This window comes from Dermacentor silvarum, chromosome 8 (assembly GCF_013339745.2).
Source record: "Dermacentor silvarum isolate Dsil-2018 chromosome 8, BIME_Dsil_1.4, whole genome shotgun sequence".
Taxonomy (NCBI): domain Eukaryota; kingdom Metazoa; phylum Arthropoda; class Arachnida; order Ixodida; family Ixodidae; genus Dermacentor; species Dermacentor silvarum.
Genome location: NC_051161.1, coordinates 79350588 through 79371747, shown reverse-complemented (window position 1 = coordinate 79371747; position 21160 = coordinate 79350588). Strand labels below are relative to the sequence as shown.

At 47.1% G+C, this 21160-nt stretch overlaps 1 protein-coding gene across 1 annotated transcript in view; it reads left to right on the top strand.

The window, feature by feature from the left end:
• The window catches only part of LOC119461477 (scoloptoxin SSD976), a 98385-nt gene extending 77825 nt beyond the window's left edge, over nt 1-20560 (top strand). The window contains exons 4-9 of the mRNA XM_049673075.1: nt 249-344; nt 4091-4178; nt 5083-5228; nt 7978-8069; nt 16617-16732; nt 20349-20560. Of these exons, the coding sequence (XP_049529032.1) occupies nt 249-344; nt 4091-4178; nt 5083-5228; nt 7978-8069; nt 16617-16732; nt 20349-20407 (597 nt within the window). The 3' untranslated portion in view covers nt 20408-20560. The remainder of the gene's footprint in view (nt 1-248; nt 345-4090; nt 4179-5082; nt 5229-7977; nt 8070-16616; nt 16733-20348) is intronic.
• The last annotated feature ends 600 nt before the right edge of the window (nt 20561-21160 follow it).

Here is a 21160-nt window from a genome sequence, read left to right as displayed (position 1 = left end):
CCACATCCCACCGACCCCTTGAATTCAGGTACCTCTGGACTACCGTGGGAACCCCCGCGCTTCTGGCCACGGCGAGCGTGGTGATGTGCACCATTTGGGCGCAGCAGCTGGCACCGCCCCAGAACCGTGCCCCATACCTCCCCATGCCGCCCCGAGTATGGCCCTTCCCGGCCACGCTGAACCTCATCAGGCCGGGACTGTGGACCACCTACAACGGCACTCTGCTGCAAGCGGTCTCGCCCGAGGAGGTCGCCTTCATCACACGCCTCCACAACGAGCTGCGCCAGAAACTGGCTGCCGGAAACCTGTCGGGGTTCCCAACGGCGGCAGACATGCTTCACCTGGTAGGAGCAGGATTGTGTCTCGTATTGCGTCCAGTGGTAACTGACGTTTTAGGAGTTAGGCACCGAAGCTACGTGGCAGCAGTATCGATGTTTTTGGTATCGTCTACGCTTAAGCTATAGGTCTGATTCGGTGCCAGCATGCTACTAACAGAGAAACGAGACTGCGAACGTGTGTTCACAGGCAAGTAATTGCAAACCTGTAAGATTTCTGAGTTCACAGGTGAATAAAGCCGCTCTCTGAAGTTGCTATACAGGACACTTGGGCGTTCTTGAAACGTCTGTACCAGAAGAACACACGTTCGTAGTCATTGGGTATGTATGCATAATTTTGGAATGTATGCATAATGCTCCACCAGAATGTCTGGCTGACACTTGCTTAGCTTACACGTATAACCATTCAGTTATTGTTAAAAAGGCCTTTAGAAATGTGTAACTTTCGGCAGTGCATTTTATTTATGTTTCAACAACACGAACAACGAAATGTGTTGGTCTGGTGTAACACTGGTTAGTTTTGAGCATGAATAAGTGATAGATAACTTTACTTGAAACTTCGACAGCGGAGACAAATATTTTACTTCACTCGCCAAGATATTGCCGTGGAAAAGCATGAACTGAGTGTTACTGATAGTCAGTTATGGCAAATGTTTTATTGCAATAGCAATTATATGGCCACTCTAGGCGAATTTCTACCGTCGCCGTTGTCGTCGCCATGAGGTTCCGTATAAAATTCAAGGGCGATATAACACCGTCGCTGCGCGCCCTACGCTGTATGCGCGAGTGAAAGCGTGCGCGGGGAGCCGACGAGCGTGGCTCCATCTCGTCCGCACAAACGGTGAGAAAGCGGGCATGAAGAGCGTATTCTTTCGCCGCGCGCGAGGTACCCAACGTTGCGAGGCATCGGGGGGAGGGGAGGGGGGGCTGGCATTTTACACCGGCTGCAAGCGCATGTGGCGGCTGCGCGCTGCCGCGCGGCCGTATCTTGAGAGCGATCGGCGTTGGGGGCAGAGTCTATAGTTGCGTCGGCAGCTCGTAGCTTTGTGCGTGCTGTGCTCTCAGTGTTCAGTTTGTGTAGAAGCGATGAACAGCACGAAGGTCAGTTCGCTCACTGCTGCAGCCGCGCTTCCTCACGCCAGCGCTTTGACAGCGAGTGTCCGCGGTCATCGAGTGGGATGTGTTTATGTTGGCTGTGCGCGCTGACACCATGGTCGGTAATTTAGTTGGTCCGATCTCTGAAGTGGCTGTGCTGTATGCTGGAGCGTTTTCGGAACATCAGTACCAGCGCAGCACACGTTCGCACTCACTGGGTACACATGCCATTTTTCAGAAATATAGGGGGCGCGGCCGCCTTGACAGCACTCAGTAGTCGAGATAAGCGAGAGAAGTTTCCAGTTGAAAAAAACAGCAGGGAGGAGATTGACAGGACCACATCCGTTATAGGCATAGGTAACCGTACAAGGTAGAGATAGAAATTTCCAGGAAAAGAAAAACCTCTCAGCCCTTCCACTGGAATGGAGATAGAAGACCAGCGAAGCGGTACTATGGTGGGAATTATGTATTTCCAAATATGACTATTAAGATGTGATGGTGTAATTGGTTATTTGAACTATTAAAGAATGAGGAATATCTATGATGCGGCGGTTTTCATTTATTTAGTGACTACAGGGACCACGGCCTTATGGTCGCCACGGTACACCGCCATAGGGTTTACGGCAAACGTTGGCACGTTCTTCATAAACACATCACCAACGCCGCGCGCATTCGGTGCGAACGCTGGCAAAACGCCACCGCCGTCGACAACAGCTCTGCGCGTTGTTTGTGTGACCGCACACAACCGCTGTCAAAACACTGGCGTGAGCAAGCGCGCCAGCAGCAGCGAGCGAAGGTTCATGCGGTCTATCGCTTCAACGGAAACTGGGGAACGGAAACTCCGCCGTGCGTTCGCTCCCCGTGAAAGCGCGCGTCCCTCACGCGCTTTCACTCGCACATACAGCATACGGCCAATGAGTTTATTTTTCTACATCCGGACGCGACCATCGAAGAGTGGGCCCTTATCAGTTTCGCTGTAAAGAAAAGATACGGGAGGTGTTGGCAAAATGCTAGACGGCAAAGCATGTACAGCATACCTGACTAGCTCAATCAGGCTAGGTGAATATTTGTCACCACCCTGTTTCAAGGAAGATGCCAATAAATCATCATCCCACCCCAGCCCGCCGTAACTTCATGAATTTTAATGGTATCAGCACGCGCCTGGTCACTTCTTTATTGACAATGATGTATTACATGTTACTCCAAAGGAGCATAGACTAAACATAACAAGTTTCAAGAAATTCTACAGCACCGTAACGTCCAATTACAGAAATATAGTTTAAAATTCGTGACGTCACACAGATGGTCAGGTGCCATGGTTTAGGCACGAAATTTAAAAAGTGAACTTTGGCTTCCCTTTTCTTTTGTAATAGGGAACCAGTTACCCCGAAACAGAGCTTTGAAAAAATACTATACCAGCGTAAACTGGTGATGGTTTACCTTGAGTGTCTCCTTAGAAGCATCGATAAATGATGCAACAATTTAGATGGCTGAGTGTCTCAATGTAGCCGGATTTTTAGCTAAATTTATCAAAAGTTTAGCTAATTTCATTACTTGTACAGTGATCACATTCCTGCTAGCTTGATGGGCCAAGCAGTAGGAAGATCTGGGTACAAGACGGCGGATTTCGTAACACTTACAAGAGCTATTCGCAGCAAGATCGTGTAAACAGATTAATGTGAGGAACACGTTATCGCACAAGTCTTGAAAAATGGTTTCAAATCTGCTGTACCATCAATATAGGGCATGCTCACTCAATCAAGCATTCTTTCAAAGCACGAATGCAGAATAATGCTCTGGTTTTTAAGTAAATAACTTTATCAACTAGCATTATCGCTTGCCTCCATCATGCGCTCTGTTATTTGCAGCCGTACTTATCTCACTTAGATGAAATGCACGACAACGTCTGCACGATCTCTACTTTCCCCGTGCCGCTCCATTTTGATGGATCACCTTATTTGCCGATTACATTGCGCCATGAGACGTTCTGCAGTTCTAGAATGTGCTCTGAAACAATAGCTAGGAAATTAGGAGTTTCTAAGTAAATATTTTTCTAATCAATTACTATCGGATTTACTAGCGTCCAACACCATCCTTGTTTTATTTTAAGATGTTCACTTTTTTTATCCTTGAAGAATGTTCGCATTTCAAGCCTGTTGTATATACGGGCGCAATGTAAAAACTTTTTTGTATTGCCCAAAAGTTTTGCTATGTCGTCTAAGCACTTATGAGTCAAGAAACTTTTGCAGGAAATCAGAAGTCCCAGCTGTGAATCCAAAAGTACGTCTCGCCAAATTTTCAAATTTTGAGTATCAAATTTTGAATACAAATAAAGAGGGATTCGAATTGTATACGAAGTGCATGGTATTTTTTTACGCATCTGTGTTTTAGTCTTTGACGAACAATGTGCCCGCGACAACATTTTTCGAGTCCAATCAGTCAGTCTCTTGCAAGGCAAACGGCATAGACGCCATAAGTAGTCCTCCATTAAGAAGTGTCCTTGAATTCTGTGCAATGAATTTTCTACGTCAGTCTGCCCCACACTGTCATTGCAGGACTAAACCCGGCGTTATTTCAGCTATCGTGGCGTCTACAATGATATGGCGCTAGAAATAAGTCTTTCCTAACCGTGTTTATTTTTTCCTCTTTCTTTTTTTCAGGAGTATGACGGAGAAGTCGCAAGACGTGCCCAAGTCCACTCGCAGAGTTGCCGATTCCGACATGGCTGCTTTGGATGCGGGCAGATTAGTGAGTATTTTCAAGTGCTACTACAATGTGTCGCGCTGAATGCTAAGACGCCACTGATGTTATGCTTTTTACTAAGAACTGCGGTGATGAGCTAAGCAATTAACTGAACGTGTTCGTCCATCCCCATGAATTTCAAACGGTTTTCATATAACATAACCGTGAGCGGTTATGTGGGTAATCAAAGCATCCCGTATTGCACTTCAAGCATGTTAGCTAATACACAACGCCCCTTCCACCATGGTCAGCCATTATAACTTATAAGCCAGGAAATGGACTGAACATGTGCGTCCATGGCAGAGCACATAATGCAGGTTGCGAGGAACTATGTTATATAGGAAGGAAATGGATTCTGCACAGGTTGTGGCAGGCTAAGTTAGTCATGGTTCTCGCTATTAGTTAACTACACGAAAAAACAAGAGTCGCGATTTGACAGAGGATGCAGGGCAGGGGTCGTCGCATAAGTAATTGTCGCGGTAGTCTAGTTATGGAAACTCCGGTTAAGGTAACTGAAGTCTACCAGGTTTTTTTTTTTTTTCAGAGAATACCGCACGAAAAGATGTGAAGCATCAAATGGTCCGTTAACGAGAAGTATACTGTAGTATGTAGGGTACGACGCTCGGGAAGTCAGCGCTAACATTTTCCATGAAATGACGCATGACTGTACCAACAGAGTATGTGGAAGCCACAGCGCGTTGCCACAACCTACCCATCGGTGTAGATTACAGCAGCACCCAATTCGCTATGCTGTCAAAGCGGGAGGCATACAAGGTTGGCTTTCTAGCACTCAGCATCGCTTGCTCGACGTTACAACACGTTAGCTGCTGAATTTTAACGATTCACCGACATGACAGCCGTAACAGTGTTCAACTCATCCGCTCATTGTCTCATGACAATGAACACCCAGGAGGCTACATCGGCCAGAACCTCTTCCTGGCGCCCGGAGGCAACTGGGAGCAAGCCATTAGGACCTGGTGGGACGAACACTGGCAGACGAACCCCGGCATCATCAGCCGCTACAATTTCTCTCCCCGCGACGGACACTTTGCGCAGGTGAGATGGTGGGGAGTGAGTGAGGAGGCTACAGTGCATTTACAACCAGTACGTGCATACTGCCACAAAGGATGACTGCATATTTTAACAAACAAAAAAAAGATGCGCAATAAAAACGCGGTGATTTATTGCTGATTTTATGCTTAGTGAAAGAAATAGCGCGCACAAATACGATGCAAAGCAAGTAGAGAATACGAGGACATGTGTTGAATGACTTATCATTCCCAGCGCCTGCCCTTTCTTCGCAGTACACTACAAAATAAACAAACTTACTGCACCCGTGTATTGGAGTAAACATGAGCCGGCGGCAACACAACTAAACGGTGCGATATTTTGGCGGGCCACTTGTCTGACTAGGTCAGTCACCGACAGCGAAGAAGCGCCCGTACATGGGAAAAAATGTCATTTATTAGGACAGCACTATAGCACTACGTAACCGAATACGACCTCAAGTTGAAAAAAAAAAAACAAAGCCTTCCACATCAAGATTGCATGCCGGCACATTTTAAGGGAGACAGTTCATAAGACGACCATCAAGTGGGTGCGACGCTGTGCTGGAAACCACAGCAACGAGGGGGCCCACGGGCTGGCGAGTTTCGCATGCCCGCCCACAATCCATGGGCTCCATCCCGGACGTTCTACAGCGAAGTCCTAAAGAAAAACGGTGCAATTTCCATGGTTTTATAAACGCCGCAGCGAAAATCTCGTGACTACGATTCCTGATCCCGACGAACGTATTCCCAGACGGCTATGCCGACAGCTGAACTCATTTCAACGATGCAAGAGCAGGGCACGTCATGTCAGACGACGTCTGAAGTTTAGTTTCTTTTTTTTTCTTTTTTTTACTACATCGGTACATGCTAAACTTGAACATGAGTGGTAAGGATCACGGTGAAAAAACTGCGTTACGGCAGCTTTACTGCCGTAACGAAGCCCACCGTAACCCACCACCCCTTGAATACAGACTGCAGCAAGCAACAGTGCAGGAGCTTGCGCGTAACGTCTTTCGTGAAAAACACAATATAAACATCGAACATTTACGAAATTGTACGAATATCTGCGATATAAATGCCTACAAAATGTTGGAAAAGTAAATTACACATAGCTTTTTTTCTACAATATACAAGTTGATCAAAAGTACTTTCTACACAGTATTTTTTTACACATCGTTTCTTCATGAAGCACGCAAAGCTTCGCCATTTTGTTTAGACCTGTTAAGTGGGCTGGGTAAGGAATATTGCAGTAGCTGGAAATTGTAATTCGTTCGGGATCGTGGAATATGCCAGTGGTTAGTGTCTTGTTATATGAGAGGTGGGATTTGGTTTTAAAGCGGCTATACTTCGTATAGGTGTGGGGGTTTGAATAATTTCGGATCTAAGAGTTGGGAAAACCTGGTATTTATAAAGAGTCGCAATTTTTAGTACTTTAAATTGCTTAACTGAGTCAAATTTTTGTTTATTGTATGATAAATCAGCAACAGAACGCAAGGATTGGTCCCGACCATGGCCTAACGTCACAGATACTTGGACCACTATGGAGCTTCACGTGTGAAGCGTCCATAGTGGACCTACCACTTAGCTCCTTTTCCTACAGCCACTTCCCCCAATAGGCCTCAAGCCATCGTTTCAGTTGGTTATTTTCTATATTTTCCTTTCTTGGTTTCCTCTCCATCATCCGTATGGTTGTTCCGTGCTGTTTCTTTCATTCCGCAAATATGTGTTTTTTTTTTCTGAAGAGATACCCTACTGATCTAGCTGAGAGCGCATGATAAATTTTGTATAAATACCCAGTATATCGTGTCGAAAGTAAATAGATAAAACTTGGCCACTTATTCAGTCCTTAAGACCATAACTCTTCATCATGCAATCAGGTAGGCCAGTCTACAGTAAACTGGAATTTGCTCGTCAATGGCCAGGAAGCGTCTTAGACCGGTTGTTCTCAAACCAACCCTGTAATCCTCTAAATATGAAAACATACAGAACCAACGGAATACGTGATTTTTTTCAATGTATTCTGTACGGCCTGCCGCTGATTAGGCCTAGCATTCCACAAAGCGACCCTGTCTTTAAACAAGAAGCGATGCACAGTATCGCATGTTAAGGTATACTCTTGCAAGTATATCTAAATATACTTGTCGCTTACCCACCCTTTGTCTCTGAAAGTCTGCGCACTTAAATTGCATCGCTTACTGGCATTGCACATAGCGTGCTTACAAAAGAAACCTTTATGTCAATTACAGGTTAATAAGCACGCACTGTCTACTTTTAGTCTGCGTTCTTTGTGGCGCTTGCAAATTTCTATAATACAAGTGTACCATGCAAAGCCCGTGAGCCCATGGTGCCTATACTCTTTGCGAAACTGCAGGAAATTGTGTAAAAAAAATTGTGCATTGCACCCTCCCAACTTCTATGGTCAAAACTACCACGCTGCACATGATGCCGTTGCTTCAGTACACTAGAACCATTACGGATGCCATTGGAGGCGAGAAACGCTGGGTTCCTTTACATTTAAGGGAGGCTGTAATTCACCATATATACTGGAACAGTATAGTGATTACCGTTCCGCGAGATATAACGTTTTAATGATGGAACCATTGTCACCTGACCAGAGCACACGGGCGCAGGTATACTTAGGTTCCCCGCACACAAAAATTAAGCAGTTCGTATTTCATATGAGTTCCTCATACTGGACCCGTATATGTTCGGGACCACTTTTCACCGTACTTTTCTCGACTTTCCAACGAGTACAGATGGCCTGGTCCCGGAATGGAAAAGTTGGCTGCGGTGTCACTGACTGCCCCCAGCTGGGCGGGCGCTACATGGTCTGCAACTACGAACCTGGGTACAAATATTTCCTTTATTCACTTACTCGTCAGTGCATCCTTTATTCGCTGGTAAGCTTACTAACCTTCTAGTTAAACTTCACGTTTTTCTGCACGCCTTACGGCTTTATGCCGCTATAGAGCCGGAAGATATGTTGAGTGCGACAGTGGAGATTTTTGGGATATTAGACTTGGGATATTAGAGTTTTAGCTCGTCAGTAAACTTGTCATTGTTTACGGATTACCGGGTTACCGAAGCCGTGCATGGCATTCGCAAAACTGGTGGCGTCTTGTGCCGCTTTGTCCAATAACAATGCTTTTGGAACGTTTTCTAGCGATAATTAAATGAATGGCGCCTTCGTGCCGTCGGCGCCGTGGCCGTTGTCGTGCTGTTCTGCTTACGGAGGGTGAAGGCCACTGCATAGTCCGACGCAGCGTGCGCGTCAGCCAGCGTCGGTGGAGTTTGGCGAGGCCAGGTTCGTCACGTTACGGTGGTGCGAAAACCGACCCATCTATAGTCCAACGTGTAGTCCAACGCGGCGCCCCCTAGACGAATGCGCATTTTATACCAAACTAGGAGTTTCAGGATGATACGAAACTGCGAGCTCGCTGCCCGTGCCGCTACCAGCCCATCTCCCTCGACTAGACGTGGACGTGGTGCATTCTGGGTGATGAGGCTGGCGCGAAATGCAGCATGTCGCATCTCGACGCCGGCTGCAGTCGCGGCGCGCCGACGAACGCTAGACTATAGAGTTACGGCGGCTAGAAGTAATATAGTGCTACGCTTTCGCTGGCTTGGCGTCGCCGTGCCGAGCGCGCTCGTGCGTCAACGCTACGTCTGACTATAAAGTGGCCTTTAGAAGTTCTCCAGAGACGCGGAGTGAGTTGGGCGGCAAAAACGACGAACCGTCAACGCTATACGCCGGCTACGCTCAATCTCCTCAAAAAAATTCCGAAAGTTGTGTCCGTATCGCGGAATCGAACCAGGGACCCCTCACTTCCGAACGCGCGGCGCTAACCACTAGGCCACAAAGCTTCTTTTTTTCTTTATTGCCACATTGAACAGCACAATTACACAAAACCATACATTCGAGGGAACAGACTCCTGGAACTGGCTTCGCGCTATCCCGTTAATATTCGGGCATGTTTAACAATGCTCCAACTCTTGGGAGCCATTCAGGCTCTGGGGTTTGCAACTGGCACACAGTAATAATTCTATTAATGCTTTCCTTGAAATATAGCCGTATCGGTTTCGCGTCTATGTCAGCGTTCCGCACTGCCATCCTAGATCGCCAAATGCTGTGCAGGCCCAGAAGCATAATGAGGTCAAATGGAATACCATCCTCATGTTCGACTGGCAAAAATCATATACCGAATGAGTCCACAGGTAGGTCTTTCTTGAGAGTACGTTGTAAGATGTCCCAGAAGAAAAATGCTTCCCTACAGTCTAGGCCACTACGCCACGAAGCGCACATGGACACACGCATCACGATGACAATAAATACCCAACATTAACGAAAGACTGCGCGTTTATAACGCGTTTGTGCTAGCGCGTTACGGCCCGTGTAAGAAGCTGGTGTAAGACGCTGTGGCCTCTCCGCCTTACCCCCGTATTCATAAACGCTCCTCGACTTGAACTTGACTTGCCACTGCCTTGGGCATCGCGTTCGAAACACGTTGAAGGCGGTGGCAAGTCAAGTCGAGGAGCGTTTATGAATACGGGGGTTATACTCTCTCAGCAGTCATGTGATGGCGTCGGCAAACGCGGTGCACGTTCCGGTATGTGTAAACGGCTGCGTAAGACGCTGTGGCCTCTCCCCCTTACTAGAGAGTACTGCAAGTTTCTAACGCGTTTGTGCTAGCTTCCCCTTAAGCGGGGATGGTGCAATTATAATGAAGGGCGCTGTTATAAAATATGAATGACTTCACATATGGCGCGTGTCATTGGTGGAAGTCAATCGTTCGATTTAGTGCGGCGAGACTGGGCGAATTACACGGAAGATTCACGGTTTACCGATGATTCCCTCCGGAGCTTCGCCCACTCATCATCATTCACACCGTGGATATGCGGTGTTTTTATTGCGATAGCAATTATATGGACACTCAAACGCAGATTTCTGCCGTCGGCGTCGCCGTCGCCGTCGCCGTGAGGTTCCGTATGACGTCAATGAAGATGAAATCGTCGCCGCGCGCCGAACGCTGTATGTGCGAGTGAAAGGGCGCGAGGGGCGCGCGCTTTCACTGGGAGTGAACACAAGGCGGAGAACAAACGCGCGTTCTGTGCCGTGCTCCCTTAAGGGCTGCAGAAGTAGGCGTCTCTTTCCTCATTTACAATCACCATATATGCAGAGCAAACGCGCCTTCTTCTGACGCACGAAAGGCCGTGGGGGGGGAGGGGGAGGGAAGGGAGGCGACGTTTAGCTGTGGCACCAAGTGCCTATTTATATCAGAGGCTCCGGCAACACTCACCAACGCCGCACGCATTTTGTGCCAACGCGGGCAAAACGCCGACGGCGTCGACAACAGTTCTGCGTGCTGCCGGTGCTGCTGGATGTCCAAGTTTATACAGCTGATAAAGTTACTATCATTACTCCGTATAGCTCTCTACAAATTTGCTATCGCAATTGATGCTTCGCCTTTGAGGTGAAACTGCGACAACTTTTTTTTGTGTGTGTGAGCAGCTTGCCTCATGTTTCTTGTGCTTGAGTACGGTTCTTTGGTGTGCGCGTGCGTGGAAGATGGGTTTTTTCTAGCGGTGTGATGCCGCGAAGCTGTTGTGGGCCGCTGTGCAACTCGAACGCGAGAAGAGATGCAACTGGGAAGTACCACGAATTCCCCAGTGATCTACAGCGTCGGGAAGCGTGGCTGAAGAATATTTCTCGCCAAGGGCCGTCAGGGAAAGGAAGCAAGTGAGAGCCAAGCGACAGGTCGCTGGTATGTTCATTACATTTTAGTGAGAATGACTATCAAAAGAATACGAAGAGTGGGCTTGTGCTTCCGACTGCGGTCCCGACTGTGTTTCCCGGTTGTCCGCCGTACATGCAAAAAAAAAAAAAAAAAAAAGAACGCGCAGCCCAGGAAACTTTTTTTTTTCGAGCCCAGGAAAGATTGCGGCCGCAACTGTCAACTCAGCCGAGACGCGCTCGCCCACTGACGGCGACGCAACGCAGCAGGCCGCGCCTTTTTTTACGTAAAAAGAGCCACAAATGGATTGATCAACTCCGGGCTGTCCAGAAGGCCCACGATGCAGCGGTGAGGCTTGACCTTCCCGTCCCAACGCCGGAGCGGCCAGCAGTCTTGCCCCTATGAAAACGTGGTGAAGATTCTTGTGGACCTCAATCAATTTTACTACCTACCTACCTAGCGGCCGTGCCACTGCCAGCGCAGAGAGAATATTGAAACGTGCGAGGGGAGTTCGGTTGAAGAGAAGGAGGAAGCTGCGGCACCGTGGACCAGTTTACGCCCAAAGTTCCACCTCAAACCTATTGTCGACTGGGACAAGTTCCGACTCAAAAACCGGAATATCAAAATCCGACTCCAAAAACCGGAATATCAGAATATGGAGAAACGATGGCTCAGGCAAAAGCAAAATCGCAAATTAAAACGGCAAATGGCGCAAGCGCTACAGCTCGTCACCGAACACGCGGCCGAGCTTTCGTCGCAGCAATGGACTCAGATATGCAACCGACTTGACGGCACTCTATGTAGGAAGAACTCGCTGTCCCTCCTTCGCCACAAGTTAGACCCGTGCTCGTCGCGCTCGGAAAATAATAAGCAAATCGCCAAACTCCTATTTGAGGTAGCGAAACAAGGCCTAGACCTTGAAGCTGCTCTTAAAGCCACATACTTCCCCGATCTGAAGCAGGAATCAACACCGACCTATACAGGAGCCCCCTATTCAGACTTGGAAGCCCCCATCACAGAGGCGGAGGTATGGGCCGCACTAAGCAAACTTCGCACCACATCCGCACTAGGACTAGATGGAATCACTAACAAAGCACTCCGAAGTTTAGACAACCAATCATTGGCCGCTCTCACCAGTTGCATGAATCAGAAATGGGAGCAGGGCACGCTGCCCCAGCAATGGAAATCAGCTAAGGTGACTTTCATTATCAAAAATAACAAGCCTTTATACCTTAAGAATATGCGACCAATCTCTCTTACCTCATGCACCGGAAAACTGATGGAGCATGTGATCCTAAGTCGCCTTAACCGCTACATGGAGAACGAACAACTCTTTCCCGCCACCATGCTTGGCTTCCGAGCGGGACTCTCAACTCAAGATGTCATGTTACAGCTTAAGGAGGACGTGCTCAATCCCGTTTTCCCACACATTACCAGAGCCATCCTTGCATTGGACCTGACCAAAGCGTTTGATAATGTTGCTCACTTCGCCATTTTACAATCCCTGAGTGACCTTAACGTGGGCTCTCGCACGCACCGGTATGTTGCTGCCTTTCTCAGCAACAGGTCCGTCTGCCTACAATTAGGCAAATTCAAAACCAACTCTTTGACGCTAGGAAGCAACGGCATGCCCCAGGGAGCAGTTCTGTCCCCGTTTATTTTCAGCATTACTCTTATGCCGTTAGCGCGAGAACTTGCCAAAATTTCTTCTGTCAATCACTCCTTGTACGCGGATGACATCATCATCTGGGTCAATTCTGGCAATCATGGCGAAATCGAATGAAAACTTCAGTTGGCCGTTGACACTGTTGTTAAGCACGCCAATTGCATCGGTCTAAGCTGCTCGGCGGCTAAATCAGAACTCCTAGTGATGGACCTAAAAAAACAGGATATCTCTAACATTCAAGTCGCACTAGATGACACTCCCATCCGCAGGGTTAATAAAATCAAAATCTTGGGTCTCAATATTTCAGACAATGGCTCCAACGATGAAACCATAAAATTAATCCGCACTGCGATTCTCAATACAGCTTCACTAATTAAGCGCATCTCCAATCGTCATCGCGGCGTGCGAGAAGCAGACGCACGTCGCCTAGTTCAGGCCTTTTGCCTTCGCAGAATCACCTACTTCATCCCTTACCTCTACCTCACATCCACGAAGACCGAGCAACTCAACAGATTCATCCGCACTGCCTATAAAACTGCTCTTCATCCTCCAAAATCAACGCCCACAGAGAAACTCCTTCAATTGGGGATGCACAACACTCTGGGAGATCTCGTAGAAGCGCACCTCTTAGGTCAATATCAAAGGTTATCAGATACACAAACTGGTCAAATACTTCTGCACCGACTCGGAATCAACCTACCCGGTCATACCACGGCCACGCGCTCTCCTCCCACTGCTGTTAGCGATAACCTCTGCAATATGCCACTTCCCAAAAACACCCACCCGGAACATAATCGAGCAAGACGGGAAGCTAGAGCCAAGGCTCTGCAGAAGAGCTACCCTCCTCATTCACAGGCAGTCTATGTAGACGCGGCTGAATATTCAGACCGGCCAGCTTTCGCATTAGCCGTTGTAGACGGATTCCAAAACCCCATTGTCTGTGCGTCGATTCCAAGTTTGACAGAATTCCTAGAAGCGGAAGAGACAGAAATTGCCTTAGCAATTTCTCACTCCTGCACTAAGTATATTTTCTAAGATTCAAAATCCGCAATCAGCAATTATGCCAATCGCAAAATCCACTCCCCGGCTGCTAAAATACTCGAATCAAATCCCCCTCCTAATCTCCTTATCACCCTCCTTTGGGTCCCTGCACACAGCGAACACCCAGGCAACATGGCCGCTCACACCCAGGCCCGAGCACTCGTCAACCGGGCTGAGACCGATCCGCCTTCGTCTCGCAGTGCAAGAGGTCGACTCCTCAGCTACCATGACCTCACTTTGTTTTACAGAAATTCCCGCCTGATCTAACCCCCGCCGCATAAATCTCTTCCCAGAAGTGCCCAGGCTTTGTGGCGCAGACTTCAAACGGCCACAGTTACGACCCCTTTCCTTCTGTCCATTATTACACACGGGGAAACCTCTGCTCCTTGCCACTTGTGTCCTAGCACCAGAGCCGACTTTGACCACATCTTTATAAATTGCCCGAACAAGCCCAAGCCCCCGTGGCGAGGGTCAGAACACCAGGAGCGATTCGAGGCTGCTCTGCGCAGCTCGCAACCGGAGTTACAGCTTCGGACAGTGGGCTGGGCCAGAGGGGCCGCCGAAGCACAAATGTGCCCGGCCATCTAGAGCGGCCCGAGGGCCCGTCGTCGTCCTGCTTCCTTTTCTCTCCCCCCCCCCCCCTCACATGATTCTCTCGTGAATCAATAAAGTTTACCCACCCACCGTGGACTGTTTTCGCTGAGCGATACATTCGCATTCATCATCTTGTAAATAAACGCGATCCATTGTCTTGAAGTCGTCTTGAATAAACGCGTAAATCCACTCCCGATTATTCGTAATAAAGCACTTTTCATTTCAGGTGAGTCGAGCGGGCAGCCTTGATGGAGAGCATTGAGGCTCACTCTACAAAAGATTGGCAATCCTAGGACAGACTTTTCACATGTATGGGGTAATCGGCACTTCTAATAACGACTTTAATATTCTACCTGTAATGTGCAACTATAAAACGCGTTATTTCGGCCTGATTAGAGTCCCTGTCACGCGTACAAACGCGGCTGTGGGAATGCTTCTCCGTGAACGGCTGTACCCGAGCAGTGGCGCCAGAGCGGGCGCGAGGAGAACTAGGCCCGAGACGCCGTTTCGGCGCAACGCAACGGGCCGCACTTTTTTTTTTTTTTTATCCAGTGGCCGTGGTTCTGCTTTCCGCTGCTGTCAGGAGCGTTGCGCGCACGCTAATGGGTGTTTATTATCTGCGCACACTATAAGCACACTGTTCCGGCTGAAGTACGTACAATGTTGCATATAAAGAACACGGATACAAAAAAAAAAAACACAATAGGACACACAAGGCGCAAACTTGTAAGTTTGCGCCTTCTGTGTCCTATCGTTCTTTTTTGTTGATGCGCAAGATTGTACATACTTAAGCCCTACCAACAGGCCCAAGTATAGCTACCTTAGTGAAAAACAGTTCCGGCTGAGCTGCTTTGCTTGCTCTGGTCTGAACAGTAAACGTCAAATATTATTACACTAGGCGCTGACTAACACCGATGGTTTCCTGTCGGTCTCATCTTGTGCAGCGTCGAGGTGTGACGCCTGCAACGCCACCCGTTCCGCACCTCATCGTACCACCGTTGTAAGACGCCTGGTAGCAGCCACTATGAAGGGCGTCTTTCCTTCTACCTAAAGCCCTTCCATCAGCTGGCGCTTTCTCGAGAGGGATAGTAGTATGGAGGGGAGACCCGCTGTGTGGTTGCTTAGTGGCTATGGTGCTGGGCTGCGAAGCGGGAGGTGGCGGAATCAAATCCCAGCCATGGCGGCCGCATTCCCATGGGGGTGAAATGCGAAAACACCCGTGTACTCAGATTTATTGATTGATTTATTCTGGGGTTTTACATTCCAAAACCAGTTTTGATTATGAGGCACGCCGTAGTGGAGGGCTTCGGATTCATTTTGACCACCCTGGGTTATTTAACGCGCTCTACAACTCAAGCATGCGGGCGTCTTTTTGCATTTAGCCTCCATCTAAATGCCGGGATTCGATCCCGCGATCTCTTCCTCAGCAGCGCAACGCCTTATCTGACTGAGCCACCGCGGCGGGTGAACTAAGATTTAGGTGCACGTTCAAGAAAATAACCCCAGGTGGTTCAAATTATTCCGTCGTCCCCTACCAAAACCACGATCTTCTCATAATCAGATCGTGGTTCTTGTACTTAGAACCTCGTAATATTTTTAGTGTGGACGGGCTTCATTTCTATACAGCAGGAGTTGCCTTGCGTGCTGCGTCGTGCCCGAACTTCAAATATCCCTGGCTGGTTATACATCACCACTTGCAGCGCTCACGAGTCGTTGAACATGTCACTTGGAGATCATATCCGACATCATTCTCTGGACATGATTTAACCCGTCGCGTATGGTGTTCTGCTCGGATTGTGAAGTGGATTAGTTAATGGTGCAGGGAGAAAGAGAGAGAAATGGAATGGAAAACGAAGGGAGAATCATCAGTGGCTCATTGGCTGCAGCACCCAGAACTTGCGCGGAGCCCTTCGTGAGCAGCATGTGGCAACGATACAGTGAAACCAAGTCGTTTTCTTTTACCCCTGCATTCAGAATTTGTTGTTCCATGCTGCTGTCTCTCTCTCTATATATATATATGATTGTGGTTACTGACCAAGTGAGAGTGAAAAGGGCAAAATGAAAGACAACTACGGAGCCTTCACGAGTTTCCTGGGCACTTCAAGGAATCCGCAAGGGCTCCGACGTCTCCTTTAGTTTCTTTTCTTTTAGATATTTACTTGGTGCGCAGCCGCGGTAACTTGTTGATTATAACATCTGACTGTGCTACCGCCGGGCTCCTGGCTGTATGGTCACACTTTACGTCTCCACAAGCTCGCTCGCTCGCTCACTTTCAACACATTATGATGTGCTTTGTTGAAAGCACACGAATATTCAACAAAGCACATCATAATTTTATTTGGGTGCGTGTTTGTCCTCACAGGGGCAACATGATCGGGCAGCCGGTGTACAGGGAAGGTTGGCCATGCTCCCAGTGCCCCCAGGGAACAAGCTGCACATCGGTGGATGGTCAGGGCTCCCCAGAAATGTCGCTTTGCGGTGAGTGAAACGCAAATGTAACCATTACTTTTTAAGGTGATTAGCCTTCTCAGGGCACTTCGCACACTTTCTCGGGGCTGTCTGTCTTTGTGTCTGTTTTCCCGCAAACTTGGGTCATCGGATAGTCCATTGGCTAGTGGTTATAGCATCGTGTGCTGCTTTGATGAGGGAACCAGGTACGAAACCGATCGTCCGGCCAACTTGGGTGACGGGTGCGTGACATTGCGTGTGTGCGCCTCATCAGCTAACCCGTTTCCCGTCAACTTGTTTTACTGAGTATGAGCCACTACTTGTGTGCAGCTCTTCAATGAACCTCGTTCACCCCAACCTATAATCACTGAGTATGTGAAACGAGGTTTGTGGCGCAAGGCACTAACTATGCGTATCTGGGCATGTGCTACTCTTCAATGAACCTATCTGACGCCAACTTGTGTCGCTGGGTATGTGTCACTGCGTATGTGCCCTTCTTCAATGACAATGGCCTGCGTTATAAATATTCAGACAATCTTGCGCAATCTCGCATTGCCGCCGATACGCTGCGGCTGTGCTAGATGGCTCCGAACAGAGGCATATCTGTTGTTTCGGCTTCGTCGAATATTATCCCGAACGCTTCATTTGCCACTAGTAGTTCATCGCTATAGCTCCCGGCTCGTCCGGTCGCTAAACCAATTTCCTTCCTTTTTTTTCCAATGTGCGCGGTGTGCGTAATAAACGTGATGACCTGTCTTCAGCCATTGACTCGTGTTCAGCTGACATTGTGATCTTGACTGAAACTTGGCTCTCTGACTGAAACTTGGCTCTGAAACTAGACCTCGTTCTCACTACTACACCCCAGCTTGTTTTCTACTTAAGATATTTACCTGGTTTGAGTGATCATTGCCTCATTTATTTTGAACTGCGCACTTCTGTTCCCGCTGCCGAAACACCAAAAGGTATCCGAGACTATAAAAATGCTGACTTTGAGTCTATAAACCGCGAGCTAATAGATTTTGTCACTCAGTTTATTCCAAGTCTCCACACGCGCAACGTTCATGAAAATTGGACCTTATTCAAACAAAAATTCAATTTTTTAATTCATCAATTCATCCCTCAGAGACGTATTATATCCAACTTTCATGCTTCGTTGTATAACGCGCGCCTGCGGCGCCTGCTGAACAAGAAAAAAAACACTATTCCGGCGGGCCAAGGCAACTCAAACGGCCGAACGCTAGCACGCTTACGCCGCCGCTAAGACGGATTATAAACAAATTTCGTCTGAAGCAAAAAAAAAAAAAATTCTACCAGCACACGCTCCCGTTCCTTCTGAGAGACAACCCGAGAAATTTTTGGAATGTGGTCAGCGGAAATAAGCCGATTACAGCAGATCTTTGCGATAATCACAACACTCCGATACGCCAGAGTGACTGCTGCGAAGTGTTAAATGATTTTTTTTGCCTCGTGTTTTTCGTCTACCTTGCCGAATATTTTCCCTCATCCTTGTACATCTGATTTTTTTTACCCATGGATCCGATAATCATTGATTCTGTTGGTGTGACATGTTTAATTGAAAGACAGAAAATTTCATCTTGTTCAGGTATCGACGGCATTACAACGAAGTTTTGGAAAAGCACATCTACCTGCTCATCATTGATTCTTCGTGAAATCTTTGAACAGTCATTACAGAGTTGTTCTATCCCTCCTGATTGGAAGGTGGGGAAGGTGGTTCCATTGCATAAATCAAGTAGTAACGCTTCAATACTTAGCTATCGGCCCATTTCATTAACCATCGTTCCCTGTAAACTTCTTGGGAACATTATTTATTCTCATCTTGTTACCTTTCTTGAATCTAACAACTTTTTCAATTCATGTCAACATGGCTTCACAAAATTTTTTTTCGTGTGAAACACAGCTTCTTTCTTTCACTAATGGTTTATTTCGCGCTATGAATGCTAACGTTATTGTGGATTGCATTTTTTTAGACTTTGCTAAGGCATTTGACGATGTTTCTCATGATCAATTGCTAATTAAACTCGGTGCTCTTAATATTAATAATCAGGTATTAGGCTGGATTGAATGTTTTCTTTCCAACCGCAGTCAATATGTCTCCGTCAGTGATTATGACTCACCTCTTGTTTCCGTAACCTCTGGAGTACCTCAAGGTTCTGTGTTAGGTCCTCTCCTGTTTTTAATTTATATTAGTGATCTTTCTAACAACGTTATCTCCCCTATAAATCTTTTCGCGAATGACTGCGCTTTATAGTTCAATTACTAATCCCTCTGATGAAGCATGTTTGCAGTCGGACTTGAACGCAATTTCTTAATGGTGCAACGAATGGCTCGTGACGCTTAACACCACTAAGTGCAAACACCTGCGTATTCCCAGCAGGTGTTCCTCCTGAATACACCCCTCGCTATCTTCTCAATACCACTCTACTATCACCTGTCTCATCGTACAAATATCTGGGTATTCACTTAACACACAATCTGTCCTGGAAAATTCACGTGAACTACATATCTAACCAGGCTAACCGCATGCTCGGATTCTTACGGCGCCATTTCATAGCTTCTAATAGCACCGCTAAGCTTCATCTGTATAGGACATTAATAAGACCTAAACTAGAATATGCTTGCTTCATTTGGGATCCTAAGCAGATAATTTTAATTAGCACTTTAGAGTCTGTTCAAAATCGCGCCACCCGCTTTATTGTTTCAAATTATTCCCGAACAACAAGCGTATCTGCAATGAAATCTGCACTTGGTCTTCCCATTCTATCTCTGCGCCGTAAATATTTTCGCTTATGTCTTTTTCACAGAATTTATTACTACCAACCCTATTCTCAAAGATAAGTTACTCCTGTCTTTATCTTTAATCTTCACGCACTGACCACAACTTCAAGGTAGGAATACCGCAATGCCGAACTAGCCTTTGGATAAATTCATTTATTCCTCGAACTGGAAATGACTGGAACCATCTCTCTACCTTCATCGCTGCCATCACCGACGTCAACAAATTTAAGGAAACTGCCGCCGATTTTGTATGCCCCTCCTCTCTGTAATGCCTCTGGCCCTGAGAGTACTGAAATAAATAAATAAATAAATCAGGAGCGCTGTCAGCATCACGGTTCGCTCTGGGATAATACACCTAAAATTTAGGTGCTGAATGGTTGCCTCCTTACAGCGTCTACATTAAAAGTCTGCAACGTGGATGCCATGCTGTTAAAAACTTTGCAATTGCACCGATCAAGGACTATTACGTGTTTTTTTTTAGATTCTTTCTGCCTCCGTCCATACGCAGTCTCAAAGAATATATCAGTCATGACGTGAGAGAAACGGTGTCATGCGACTCACATAATTGGATATTTAAAAAAAATGATGGCACCACGCAGGTTCAAGGATACTCCACAATCATTTCGTAATCTTATTCTGGCCAGCTACAAAAAGGTAACGTGGCATTCATAGATTTGTGTTAATGGCCACGAGCACTTTATTGAGCCTTTATGTGCTTCCCCCCCCCCTTCTCCCCCCATTCAGAACATTTTCCCTGAAAGACATTTTAAGCACTATATAAAGCATATTTTAATGAAAACGTCTTTTATTTCAATATTCGTCTGTGCAACTTTTCTTGTTTATATTTCAGGACGAGAGTCTTTCAATTGGCCACAAGGGCCCCGTGTACGTCCCCATCGCCCAGCGTAAACTTCGTCACCAAAAGTGCCAACGTTGCCCACAAGGCCAGGCATTGAATTCATTCAAACTGTCGCCACATTGAACTAAATTTCAACATTCCTTTATTTTATGTCATTTACAAAGTTACCAACAAGGAACCTCATTTAGCCTATTTAAATGCTTATATTTTCTATTCATACGTATTTTTGCTAGACGAAGCTTTCTTAAATAAAAGAATAAAGCTCGTGACAATAATTGTTTCATTTTGCATCAACTGTTGCCTTTGTCAATTTTAATCAGTGGTGGTACCTACAATTGCCTGGAAGATGATATTGCACCAGGTGCGAACTTGCCAGTAAAAGATTTGCAAAACTTCTATCCCGGATTTTTTTTTTCATTTTTTACGCATTCAGCGAAAGGACATGAAGTAATACTTCATTGGTCACTGCAGCTCCCAAGCAAATTACCAATCGGACGCAGCTGCCCACAACGGCGTCAGTTGTGCTGCCATCCCGCTTTAGAGAGCTGATGTTGAGGAATAAGCCTTATGCGCTTGCGTGTGACATGACGTTGCATCAGTGGATTCCATCAGAGTGAAATCCAACCGCCTTCATACACTGGACTCTAATTTACAGCTTCTATTCAGTCCGGCCTCTCCCGACGTGGCTGCACCCTTCGAGCCCGCCTATGGCTTCGGGTAGCGTTTTCAAATGTGCACTCGTCTTATCATTGGAATGGCCCATTCTGACTGTTGCGGGTGCAACGAAACGATCGCGCATCTTC